General features: G+C 39.9%; 1 protein-coding gene across 8 annotated transcripts in view; it reads left to right on the top strand.

The window, feature by feature from the left end:
• Window positions 1-14,526, top strand: part of LOC134529584 (popeye domain-containing protein 3-like) — a 109,221-nt gene that overhangs the window by 37,804 nt on the left and 56,891 nt on the right. For all 8 annotated transcript variants that reach the window (XM_063363825.1, XM_063363829.1, XM_063363828.1 and 5 more), the window contains one exon: window positions 13,734-14,207. In XM_063363825.1, the coding sequence (XP_063219895.1) occupies window positions 13,927-14,207 (281 nt within the window). In that variant the 5' untranslated portion in view covers window positions 13,734-13,926. The remainder of the gene's footprint in view (window positions 1-13,733; window positions 14,208-14,526) is intronic.

The raw sequence follows: 14,526 nt of genomic DNA, 5'->3' as shown, positions 1-14,526 counted from the left end.
CTGTTCTGAAGTTCAAAAACTTCCATCACAGTGATAAGATGCCCATCGTGGTGTATTGCGACTTTGAAGCTATTCTGGAGAAAATCCATACATGTCACCCGAATCCTGATGAGCCATACACACTGCAGTACCAAAACCATAAAGCATACAGCTACTGCATTTATGTGAAAGCAGATAACTCCGTCATTCCTGCACACCTAACTTCTTCACTTCCTTCACAGCCTGAAATATACAGGGGGTGTGACGCAGAAGATAAATTCATATCCCGCATTGTGGAGATTGGTCATGATGTACAGAAAATATTTTCTACATATGTTACTATGACTCCGCTCACACATGCACAAAACACTGCTTTTCTGCAAGCAAGGTGTTGTTGCTACTGTGGGGGAAAGTTTGGAGGGGCTGTAAAGAAAGTTCGTGACCACAATCACTTCACCGGTGAATTTATTGGGCCTGCATGTAATGACTGCAACCTTCTCAGACGCAGACCAAAAAAGATGATTGTGTTCTTCCACAACCTGGCATACGATCAGAACTTCATTATCAGGAAGTTGGGGTATGATAGTAAAGACATCTTCATCATTCCGAATTCAGAGGAGAAGCTGATAACTTTTTCCAAGAAGTTACATGATAAGTTCAGCATTCAGTTTGTCGATACGTTCCGTTTTATGAGTCGGGGTCTCGCTTCGCTCGCCGAGTTCTTGCCTGCAGACAAGTTTATAAGTACTGCTGAGTTTTTCGCTCCTGATGAGTTGGAGTTGGTTACCCGCAAGGGAGTCTTCCCCTACGACTTCGTTGATTCTTTTGCTCGACTAGACGATACTAGTCTTCCATCCATCGATGAGTTCTTTAATATTCTGACCGATACTGGGATTTCAGAGACGGATTACGCTCATGCACAAAATGTCTGGGACAAGTTTCAGTGTGCTACCTTAGGGGAGTACGCTGACTTGTACCTAAAGACGGATGTTCTGATTTTGGCGGACGTATTCGAGAATTTCCGCAGTCTTTGCTTGGAAACATATAGTTTAGATCCGTCTCACTACATTTCTTGTCCTGGGTTCGCTTTCGACGCGATGCTTCGAACCACAGGTGTACAGCTAGAGCTACTCACAGATTATGACATGTATATGTTTGTGGAGGCTGGTATTCGCGGTGGTGTAGCGCAAAGCATTAAACGTCATTGCGTAGCCAATAATGCCTACGTACCAGAAACACATGATGCTTCCAAGCCATCCACATTCCTGGAGTACATTGATGCAAACAACTTGTACGGGTGGGCGATGTCTCTGCCGCTCCCCATTCGTCATTTCCAATGGACAGACACATCAATTGATGTCATGTCTATTCCGGAAAATTCACCCACAGGCTACATTATCGAGTGTGATGTGGAGTACCCTCTCGAACTCCACGAAAGTCACAAAGACCTGCCATTTCTTCCCGTAAATCAGTGTCCGCCCGGCTCAAAGCAATCAAAGCTGATGACAACGCTGGAAAATAAAGAGCACTACATCATTCACTACAAAAACCTACAGCAAGCAGTATCGCATGGTCTAAAAATCATAAGTATACATAAAGTTCTTCAGTTTGAGCAGTCGGCATGGTTGGAGCCCTATATTCGGCTGAACACCAACAAGCGCAAAGCAGCAGCCAACGAGTTCGAGAAGGAGTTCTTCAAGCTCGCTGTGAACTCGACATTTGGCAAACTAATGGAGAACAAGAGACGGAGGCTCAAAATGGAGTTGGTGTGCTCTGAGAAGAGATTTAAGAAGTTGGTGTGTCGTCCGTCCTTCAAGGACCGCACAATGTATGAGCCAAACTTGAGTCTTGTCCACCTGAACCATGAGACCATCATTTTCGACAAGCCGATCTATGCCGGACTCGCAGTACTTGATCTATCAAAAACACTCATGTACGACTTCCACTATAATACTATGAAACCGAAATATCAGGAAAATATTCATCTGGCATATATGGATACAGACAGCTTTGTGTATGAGATTCAGACACAGGATTTCTACCATGATCTAAGAGCGGACCCTAAGTTCATGTCTGAATTCGACACCAGCTGCTACCCTCCTGACCACCCATGCTTCTCCCCCATCAACAAGAAAGTTGTTGGCAAATTCAAAGATGAATGTGGGGGGGAAGTAATGAGCGAGTTTGTCAGTCTGCGGGCCAAACTCTATGCATACAGGTGCGGTGGCAAGGTCGAGAAGAAGGCTAAGGGCATCCAGCGTTGTGTGGTCAAAAACCGCATCACATTCGGTGATTACCTGGATGCCCTGCAAGACCACCACACAAGGAGGACAGGTGTTAGAGCCATACGGTCGAGAGAGCATGTGCTGTACAGCGAATACAGCAATAAGCTAGCCATAACGTGGGAGGACGACAAACGTTTAATCTGTGAAGACGGTATCCGCACGGTCCCCCACGGCTATATCGGAGGCGATGAATAATTTTTTTTTCTGTAAATAGTTTTTGTTGTAAATAGTTTGGCAGTTTGGTTGTTGTTTCCATTCGTCGTATAGTTTCAATTTTTTTATAGTTTTCATTTTGTTGTATAGTTTCCATTTCTGTTGTATAGTTTCCGTTTTTTTGTTTTATAGTTTCTGTTTTTTTGTTTTAATAGTTTCCATTTTTTGTTTTATAGTTTCCATTTTCGTTGTATAGTTTCCATTTTTGCTATATGGTTTCATTTTTTGTTGTATAGATTCGTTTGATGTGTATGTATTTTTCTTTAATCCAGAATTTGTTTTTGTAGCGTTCGAGGTTATTTAAATAAATATGATAATACCTACATACTGCATTCATTTATTAATATTTGATACCGTCAGCAGGAGAGACTTTAATGCCGGTGGTGCTTTTATGAATTAAAGATGGCGATGGTGGCGCGCTCCGGCGGTAACTTTAAGAATTAAAGATGGCGACGGTGGCACACTCTGGTATCGATTGTATGAACTAAAATATGGCGACGGTGGCGCCATCTACCAGCCAACTTGAGAACCAAGATGGCGGCGCCTCTGGCAACTAATTTTTGAATTTGGCGCCATCTGGTAGTCTGTGCTGGAATTAAAGATGGCGATGGTATAATAATAATTTGAATTTCATGCATTTGGGAAGGCAAAGACACCCTCCCCCCTTTTATCATAAAACTTGACGTCAGTACGTGGCATATATAGATAATTTATTCCACCCATTTTCCCAATTGGTCTCGTGGTCTAGTGGTTAAGGTGTCCGCCTCGTAACCACGACATCCTGGACGTTTTCACGTCCCATGGATCGAATCCCAGCCTCGGCACTGAAATTATTTTAGTTAAAGAAAAAAAATAAAATAATCCCTGCTGCTATCTGGTGGCGACCAACAGAACTATATGACGTCGCAAGATGGCTGCCTCCAGCAGACGAAAACAAGATGGCTGCCACCAGCAGACGAAAACAAGATGGCGGCCACCAGCAGACGAAACAAGATGGCGGCTGATGATTACATCGAATTTCAAAAGTTCGAAAAAAAAAATTCTAATCCAAGATGGCGGCCGTGACGAAAAGTGCAACGGTGACGTCACGATTCGAAGTTGGTGGAAATTTCTAGAAATACAAAATGGCGGATGGATTAGCATGGATTAGCATATGGATTAGCATGGATTAACATATGGATTAGTATGGATTAGCATACAGATTAGCATAGATTAGCATATGGATTAGCATAGATTGGCATAGATTGGCATAGATTAGCATAGATTGGCATAGATTGGCATATGGATTAGCATAGATTAGCAAGGTCAAAGGTCAAGGTCAAAGGTCAAGGTCAAAGGTCATGATGACGTCATCCAAAATGGCCGCCGATGACGTCATCCAAGATGGCCGCCGATGACGTCATCCAAGATGGCGGGCTCCTGGCTCCTGCGCCTGTGCTTGAACCCCCTATTTCCAACTACTGTAACGGGACATTTTTTCGTGCGTACATTGCTGATGAACGTAACGGGACACTTTTTCGTGCGTGTATGGCTGGCGGAAGTGACGTAATCCAACATGGGTGATGTAGCGAAGCCGTAAGGTGGCATGATCGGATCCCCGATCCCCAGCCCCCAGCCCCTGCCCCAGAATGAACCAAATACATCTACTCTCTGTATCTTCTGCTAGCTTAATCATCCTTTCATCTTGTTCATGAAATCTCAGAAAAGAACATTAAACTAGGTACTATCATGAGCCACAAATTCTATAATCATAAACTATCCTCAGCCTTTCTCATAAAGCCACAGATAAATCAGATACTGAAATCATAACAAGAAAGCTCCAGCTTGCGAATTAAACTCACTTTCAAATAATCACCAAAAATGAGAGGCATGACTTGCAAACATTTCCCTATAGTCAAGCCACTTGCTAACTTAACCAAAGCTATGGCATAAAAATTTAAAAAATCAGTTACTATGTCAAACCAGGTATGCCAGTTTACTTAATACTACAAACAACTTAAAACTTATATATGGTTAAAATCATACTATATATTTATAATAGGTACATACTTTACAATTATACAAATATAAATGGTTAAACACACCAGCACATCTCTATAAATAAATAGGTATAAAATATGAGTATGTTTTACAGACATTCAGTACTAAAACCATACTATATTATATTCAAAGTTTATTCTAATTTGACCACTTTTATTCTGTCTCAAAAATCAGCAAGATCTCATGAAAATATTTGTTGTACACAAAAATATTATAACTCATATATTACTAGCTTGTACTGTTTGGCAGAAACTATCACCTACTTATAGGTGTTTCACACATTACCAAACCATGTAAAGTATATTACTCATTTAATTGACCCAAAATTAACTACAGCTGGCTGTTGTTTAAATCACGAAATATCACTCGATGCCAGCCTCGTAGGATTACATGTGAAAACTAATCATAAATCATACTATATTTGTATAATAGGTACTTTACAATTATACAAATACAAATGGTTAAACATACCAGCACATCTCTATAAATAAATAGGTATAAAATATGAGTGTGTTTTACAGACATTCAGTACTAAAACCATACTATGTTATATTCAAAGTGTATTCTAATTGACAACTTTTATTCTGTCTCAAAAATCAGCAAGATCTCATGAAAAATATTTGTTGTACACAAAAATATTATAACTCATATATTACTAGCTTGTACTGTTTGGCAGAAACTATCACCTACTTGTATAGGTGTTTCACACATTACCAAGCCATGTAAAGTATATTACTCATTTAATTGACCCAAAATTAACTACAGCTGGCTGTTGTCTAAATCACCAAATATCACTCGATGCCAGCCTCGTAGGATTACAGGTGAAAATAAATTCTACAGAAAAAATATGTCTTCCCTGCCTTACACCAAAAGGCAGTTTAAAAACTCAGTCATTATCATAAAAAAATTACTGATGAAACTGCAACTTCACTTGCCAGCACAACTAAAAACATAATTAATTCTGGCTACAGTACCTTGTGTAGGCCGTTACACCCATCATGACTACAGAAAGGGAGGGATTACTTACAGTGGATAAAGTAGCCCAAGGTCGAGCATAGCCTATCCATACAACCTCTTATCTCGCTCTAGCTATGTCGAAAAACATAGCTGACAGCCACGCCCCATGTAGCTCAAATCATGCGCTTGGATTCCACGAATTCAACTCTTCATGCTCGCATCCCTCGATCAGTTTGCCACAAAGCTCGATTATTCCCGTGGTTTCTCCAAGTGCTTTCATTTAATTAGTGAATTTCTGCTATTAAATCAGCACTTGCAATATTTTTACCCGGTGGAATTAAAAAAATAAACGTTCATTACTCAGTCAAAATAATAAGCTCTGAGACATCTGAGAAACACTGACAGGAATGACGAACTTCCTTCTCCTGTGTCATCTGTTGACAAGAAATGGAACTACTTACAACAAGATTGTTTGCATGAAATAAATTAACTCTCGCAGCTGAATGGATTCCAAGACGGTTAGAGCCAAGTAGTCTCGTAGCCACGTAGCCTTGTATCCTGGAAGCTTCGTAGTCCTGTAGTCTCGCAGTATCGTAACCTTGTAGACTCGTAGTCGCGTAGTCTCGTAACCTCATGGTTAGTCACGTAGTCATGATGCCTTGGAGCCGTGTATACTTGCAGCTACATAACCAAGTGACGTCGTCCCGACCATGGCCTCTAAGCCCGTGCTCCGAACCGCTAGTACCAGATCCCATTTTCGGAGCGCACCCCTAGCCGAGCGGGAATGAGTCAGGCGAGCGCCTCGGGCGTGACCCCAATAGACTCAAACTTAAGGGCACGGAACCCCGGGGGCTCGAACCCATAAAACAATTAAGGGACAAGACAATTATTAATTCACAGGCATTAAACAAGTGCGTCGTAGCCACTCCGTGCGAGCACCGCACGCACGGAGCAGACAACGAACCTCATTAACATTCACCGCGGCCACTGGCCTTAATTAAAGTGGCCGTGATAATGATCAAGTCGGATTAGGAGAAATCCCACTAATACAGTTCACAGGAAGACAATATGTTAATAAATTTACAGTCGCCAACTTGATGCCACAATTCAAATAATTAAATACTCTAAAACAATTGTTAAGCCTTAAGCACCCAATTACCAGGTGCTAACTTTTAATTGGGCATTTGGAACGTGTTTTTAGCTTATAATAGAGCAAATTAAGTTAATGTAAGTTTATGGCGCCGACTCACAAAGGAGGTGAAAGTTTCCCTCCCTTGCGAGACGGCCATGTTCGGCAGTCTCCAACCACTCCGCGCCGGGTCAAGACGTGTGTCCGTGAGCAGCCTTCCACTTTGTTCCACCGATCGTTTATTCTGTAGTTACTTTAATATCTTTTTTTTTTACTTCATTGCTATTCACGTCGATTCGGCGTGTATTTTGCGGACCCGGGCTTATCTTGACCGTTTTCCTTAGTGGTTCCGCACCGCGTCGTGGACCACGCCATTTACGGCACTGGCCGACTCCAGCCAACACGCTTTCGCTAAGACCGCCGCGCATACGCCTGCCGGCTGCAACCTCAAGTAAGGGTAAAGTGTAATTTAGGATCACGTTCACCAGAGCCTCCCTAAGACAGTTAACTTTCGGTACTGGCCGTCTCCAGAACACTAGTAACCGCGCCCCGCGAGACTGCCGCGGCAAATTCACAGTGTTATGTTAGTGTCGTGTTTTGTTCTGTAATCAGCGTGTGTTAATGTAACTGTACAACGGCTCAAACGCCGCATAGCGCATTCGCATAGTTTTTGTAGCGGTTCTGCCACCGCGTAGAGTACGCATAGGGAGTACCGAGTACCCATGCGTACCACCGGAGAAGTCCGTTAATTAAACGCAAATCAACATAACCGGTGTCGCTTACGATTATTTCGCACTACCCCGTCCCCCACACGGCCGAGCGGCCTCACAACCAAGTAGGGAAGTTCAGGTTAGATTTCAAGCCACGTACCTGGCGGGGCACGCGGGGGCAGAGTACCCACGATCCATCACCAACGGCCTAGTGTTCCACTAGCCTGCCCCCCCCCCCTCCGGACGACAGCAGCACCGCGACGCCCATAGCACACGTCAGGTACTTTCCGGGCCGTCCACAGTGGCCGGGTGATGGCACAAGTAGCCTTGTAATCTTATAACATAATGCTGCTGGAGCAGTTGGAGCCAAAGAGAATATTCCGCCGAAGACAGATGCAGCAATTGGAGTCATTTAGACTTGTAGCTTCGTAGTCAAGTACTAATGTAGACATGTAGTCCTGTAGTCTCGTATCTTCGTAGCCTCCTAGTCTTGTAGTCAAATAGAGCTAGGCCTAAGACTATTTGGAGTCAAATACTTGTGTTGACATTGATTGTTGGAGTCAAAGACAGTTGGAGCAAATGACTGTTGGAGGCATTGTATCCAAACGTAAAATTAACGAACGCAACCTACTGAGTTGTATGTTCGTGAAAATGTGTGTCCTTTTCTTTAGATGTGCTTCCGATTGTGGTTGTGCTTCCAAATGTGCTTCCTTTTCGATGACTGTGCTTCCGATTGTGCTTCCTTTTCGGTGATTGTGCTTCCGATTGCACGTCCTTTTCTATATTTGTACTTCCGATTGTGCGTCCTTTTCTATGATTGTGCTTCCTTTTCATTAAATGCTTGAACTGCGTGAACTTTGTGTGGTCATTGCTTACATTGCGTGTACAATGCGTGTATTGCGCGTCAATTGCGTGAACATTGCGTGTTCGTTCCGTTTACTGTGTGTACTGTGTGCACTGTGCGTTCATTCCGTGTATATTGCATAAACATTTCGTGTTGGAGCAAATGGAGCTGATGGAGCTCTTGGAGCACTTGACGCTGATGGGCAATTGGAACATTGAAACCAAATGTGTATGGACCTGATGGCGCGAATTGGAGCTTTTGGAGCACTTGGAACAATTAGAACTTTGGAGCTATTGTAGAAATTTTAGCTTTGGAGCCAAATGGCTGTTGGAGTCATAGACTGATGGAGACAATGACTATTGGAACTTTGGAGCATTGGAGCTTTGGAGCTGTTGGATCTTTGGAGCCATTGGAGCTTTGGAGCTTTGGAGCCAAAAGACTGTTGGAGTCATAGACTGATGGAGACAATGACTATTGGAGCTGTTGGAGCTTTGGAGCTGTTGGAGCATTATATCTGTTGGAGATTTGGAGCTGTTGGAGCTTCGGAGCGGTTGGTGCTTTGGAGCTGTTGGAGCTTTGGAGCTTTATAGCTGTTGGAGCTTTGGAGCTGTTGGAGCATTTGAAGCCAAAGAAATTTTTATTTTCCTTGGCGGTATCAGGCAGAATATTATAAATCATCTTACTGATGATGTAGCAACAAATGTTTTTTTAAAATATAACTTGTAGTTGGACTGTATGTATAGAAAGCCATATCTGTTCGATGACAAAGTGAAGAAGTGTGCATTCAAGACATCATCGGCTACAGTAATTTACAGTTCTGACAACGTGAAGCAGACTGTTAAACACGGTATCCAGAAACTCTGTCAAGAAGAGGAGGACTATGTCAGTAAAGGTTCTGGCTGGTCTCTGTCTAGTATAAACCGATTTGAGATAATAATTAGTCATTTCACGGCTATTTAGACCTAAATGTTTATATGATTGCTAACCTTCGCAGGGTGATCCTATAGTAGAATAGAAATTAAGTAATACATATTATGTTTGAAAAAAAAATTGCAGTGTTTTATTTCTCGAACCTGTCACTTTTATGCTAAATTGGTGTTATATTGAATTAATTTTATATCGTCCAGGGATCGAACCAAGTTTCGAATCAATAATTACGTTAATGAGTGATTTTTTGATGAATTTGGGATTTTTTCCCGAATCTCTAGCTAAAAAATTACACGATTCCAAAATGGCGCCCAAATTTCAAGTTGGCGGGAACCTCAGTAATAATAAATGATTACTGCACTCTAGCGGGTTAGAATAAAACTAGCATGATGGTAATGCACTCTATAAGACGAGTACACACACAAGATGGTGTCCTCAGCAGACGAAAACAAGATGGTGGCAATGTCCTCTAGCAGGTGGTAGCTCGTGGTAGCGTTTACTGAACACAAAATGTCGGATTCATGATGGTCGTCAAGGTCAAAGTCAAATTTCAATTTCAAGGTCAATGTTCAAGATAAAAATCAAATTTCAAGATTAAAGGTCAAAGTCAAATTTTGAGGTCAAGGTCAAAGTTCAATGTCAAAGTTAAATGTCAACTGTCGAGGTCAAAGGTACGGTGAACAGAAAATTACACTAACATGGCATCAGCACACTTTAGCAGACGAAAACTAGATGGTGGCCTCCAGTGGACAAATACAAGATGGCGGACATGACGTCATACCAGCGGACGATATTTACCTTGTTATTGGTGGTGGTAGGTCAGTCTGCAGGTGGCTTCCGTAGAGGAAGAATCTGTCGTTTTTTTATTTTTTGCTCTTACCGGTTTCGAACCAAGGACGGTAATCGGTATAATCAATCAGTAAATTAATAAGTTATTTTTTTGGTTAATTTTGAACTTTTTTCATTAAAATCGGATAGTAAAAAATTTTTTTCAAGATGGCACCTGTAACGATAATTGATCCAGTGGTGACATAATTCAAAATGCCGGGTGTGTTGTAAGACGTTTTTATTACTTTTTATTGAGAATTTTAAAAATATATTAATAAAGTACTGGTTTACTCTCGCCGGGAATCTAACCGAGGAGAAAATCGTTTAAGTAACTAAACATTTAAAGTAGGCAAATTTAATAAAAAAATTTTTTTTAGAATTTTTTCGGAATTTCTAGCATTAAAATTGTGGATTTTCAAGATGGCGGCCGCAACGAAACATGCAACATTAATATAATCCAATAATGCTGTCGTAACGAAAAGTGTAATGATGGCAACATACTCAACCAAGATGGTGGGCACTACAAAACATGCAACATTTATATAATCCAATATGGCGACCATAACGATATGTGCAACAGTGGTTTTTAAGAAATATTTTATTAAATTTTAATTAATATATTTTTTTTATAATTTTTAAAGTTTTCCCTGGTTTTCTAACATAAAAATTACGGATTTTTAAGATGGCGGACATGACGTCGGCGGCTTAGGGAGGCGTGTCGATCGAGAATTGAAGCCGTTTTTAGGAATTTGAGTTCTTTTATAGGCAAAAGCTTTTTGAGGCATTCCGAATTTCGAATTTGTTTAATTTTTAGGGGAGAAATGGGAAATTTTCTTTAAAAAAAGACATTTTCCTCTCGAAATTGGGAAATGTTTAGGAATTTAAAAGAATTGAAAGGAATTTTTATGGATTTTGAAGGTCAAGGTCATCTAAGATGTCACCGTGACTTCACAATCCAAGATGGCGGAGGGATACTCGCTACTCACTCCTACTCCTGTGCCAGTATCCTCCAATCTTTACTACTGATAGCCTTTCCAACCAAATGGTCGTGCGTGTCTGGCCAACCGACTGATGTGCATGGTCACCGACTGGGCGTACCTTGCCACCAACCTGAAGTGTTAGTCTGACCAACCGACTGGATGTACCTAGCCACCGACTGGATATACCTTGCCACCAACTTGATGTGTTAAGACTGACCAACCGACTGGACGTGTGTGCCTGACCACTGAATAGACGTGCCTGGACACCGACTGGATGTGGCTGGTTAATCGACTTTCATGTGGAGATGTCCTGAAAACCTATGTCAATGCATGCAAAGGACTCGCTTCGCCTTCTAAGAAGACTGTAGACATTGAGAAACGCTTGTAATTTGCTTGTTTGTTTTTTTGTACTTGTAAAATTTTCGTAATAATTTTTTTATTTTTAACTTTGTTGTTTTTTCTCGAACATTTTTTTTGGTAAATAATTTTTGGAATTTTTCCCAAATATCTAGCTTAACATTTACAGAATTTCAATATGGCGGCCAACATGGCTGATACGATGGCGGATACCGTGACAATTAACTGTCTGTTAATAAATACTGCTTCACTTTATCGGACAAAAATTAAACTAATATGGCGACAGTGCCCTTTAGCAGATGGCATGTATACACTAGTACTCCGTGTATCGATTACTGAAAACAAGATGGCGGTGACGCCCTCTATCAGGTGATGTGTGTTAACTATCACACCTATGATCGTGTATTGAAAATAAACATGGCGACCATGACGTCATACTGGCTGGCGTAATATCTGCCATGGCATTAGTGTTGGGAGGCCAGTCTGCCAGTGGCTTCCGTGGAGGAAGTATCTGTCTCCGTTTTTAAATGTATGACCTCATTGAGTTCGAACCGAGGACTACATGACGTGAGTGCGTTTTTAATTAAAATTGTTTTAATTAATTTTTTATACATTTAAATTTTTTTTCCGATTTTATAGTATAAAGATTACGGAATTTCAAGATGGAGGCCGTAACGAAAAGTTAAATTGTACTATAATCCAATATGTCGGTGTTACGTAAACAATTTTTTATTATAATTTTATTTAAATTATAATTAGGAATATTTAAAAAATTTATAAATAATTTACATGTTTTCTCTCGCCGGGAATCGAACCAAGGACTGGGATAGTGAGTAATTAACATTTGAAGTAAACTTTTTTTTATATATTTTTGGGGAGTTTTTCGGATATATTTGGTCAAAAATTAAGGAATTTCAAGTTTACGGTCAAGGTCAAGGCCACTACATCGGCGGCTTAGGGCTCCTTGCTTTTAGGAGTCTTAACAGGTTTTTAAGGAATTTTGGTTGTTAAAAAGGCAAACGTATTTTGAGGCATTTCGAATTTGGAATATTTGAATTTTTGTGAAATAAAACGGGAAATTTTCCTTAAAATGGGAATTTTTTCCTCGAAATAAGGAAATTTCTAGGAATTTTGAAGGATTTAAAATCTTTTTTTTTCCCAGGATTTTGAGTAATTTTGAGTACAAGATGGTCGACCCCATCCACAATCCACAACCAGCACCACGTGCCCGGAGGAACTTTTAAATACTACTGACATACAGTATAAACCAGTGATGGTGTATTCCCATAAAATTGTTTTAAATTTTAAATAATTGTTTGGAGCCCGCGATAATTTTGGATGTTCGTAACTTTAAGAGTGTTTTATAGGATGTAAGGTTGAGCAGGATGGCCACATTTTGGAAGGTCAGGGGAAATCAGGGAGAAGTCAGGGAATATGGAATTGTCAGGGAAAGTCGGGGAATTTACTTGACATCCCAGACAAAAAAATGATTAGAATTATTCAGCGATAGTAATTTAACGGGTGAATGTCATGATTAAGTCTGCCATTACCCAGACTGCGAAATGTGAAAACATTTTTGTGTTTTAGTCCATAGTCATACATACTATAAATAGCATATGCAATATTCTGTCTTAAACAAGCCAGCCATGGGGATAGTGGAAGCTGGATTTTCTGTATTTCTTAATATATATATAAATAAATTATTAAAACAATTCGTCGGGCAAACTTGTAATTCTGGTTATGGAAAGTCAGGGAAAATTCAAGGAGATTTTATTACAGACTTGTGTGGACATACCGTTCATATGGTTTGACATGATTGCGAAACGTTCAAAATATAACTCCTTGCCTGGGCGGAGTCTCACGCGAAATTACCAATATTTTTTTCTTAACGGAACGAAATTCACTGCAGTGACCATGCGCACCCGTGTTGACAAGGTTTGGTTCAGAAAACTGTGGTCTAAATTGCTATGGTTTTATTTTCAAATAGTAATTTACCAGCGAAGAAAAAATCGTGTGCAAAGCTGGATGTTTTCGTTAGCATTTTTTTAATACATGAAATCACTGTAATAAAACCGAATTCATAGTAAGAGAATGCCTTGTTTCGACTTGGAAAAAAAATCTTCACCATATCTGCAAAAGTACATATTCAAGTTAGTGTATAAAAAAGACCATGGTGTTTTTCTCACTCTATCTGGCACTATAGGAAACTCATACGCTTTTGTGTATAACCGTGCAACGCAGAACTCTATATTTTATATTTAACGAGTAGATCTTTAATTTTACAATTTCGTTTCTTAAAATATTTTTCAGGTAATTAATTGTAAGAAATGTTGAAAGTATTTACTGTTAAATTATCACATTGTCATTTAGAAACTGTAATATCACGCCAAATACAAATTATGATAACAGAATGTTATAAGTACTAATTTTGAATGGCGATAAAATGTAATTTAAAATGTATTGTAATGTTCTTGTTTGTTTCAGAATACCTTCGAGGCATTCACAAAGAGGACCGTAGCACAGTGTCTTCATTTAAGACCATGCCACCTTGGGATACCAACGCGCACTACTAATGAAAATCATAACAATATTCTTTGTAGTTTCTTGTCATGAAACATTCCCAAAAAGAAGGAAAGGAAACTTACTTATTCATCATATTCGAACATCATAATTCACGATGACATTTCAGCACACTGTTCCGTTAGAAGCAACTGCAAAATCGTATCTTATCACAACATCGGTGGAAGATTACTGGAGCACCTCATATGCAATATCTTCACAATCTACTTCACTCAATGTTGTGGCAGAAAACACAACATATGAGGTTCCTAAACAAGAAGTAAAATTCTGTGAAGAATGGGAAGCGGCTCAACACAACTTGTTTCAGACGGCTAATATTTTTTTCGCAGCAGCGTTTCTTGTCCCTAGAAACTTTAGGCAGAGCTTGCTGCTTCTCAGGTACGAATAATCTTTATATATATAATTCTTCTATGCGTGTGTATGTCACTGAACTCCTCCTAAACGGCTGAACCGATTTTAATGAAATCTTTTGTGTGTCTTCAGGTGGATTCGAGAATGGTTTAGATTCACAATTCAGTGCACTGGAAAATGTTTAATTCATTAGTTTTTTATTTATAAATTGTTGTGGATCTTTGGATAGTTTAAGTTGACAGTATGCATATGTGTGTGTGTTGTGTATTTATTTATGTGTAGTTGTTAATCTTTGGATGGATTCTATGAGTTGTTGTTATTACAGTAAAATTAAAATAGAATTGTT

The sequence above is a fragment of the Bacillus rossius genome, chromosome 2, assembly GCF_032445375.1.
Source record: "Bacillus rossius redtenbacheri isolate Brsri chromosome 2, Brsri_v3, whole genome shotgun sequence".
NCBI lineage: Eukaryota > Metazoa > Arthropoda > Insecta > Phasmatodea > Bacillidae > Bacillus > Bacillus rossius.
Note: the sequence above shows the minus strand (reverse complement) of the source record. Positions and strands in the feature narration are given on the sequence as shown.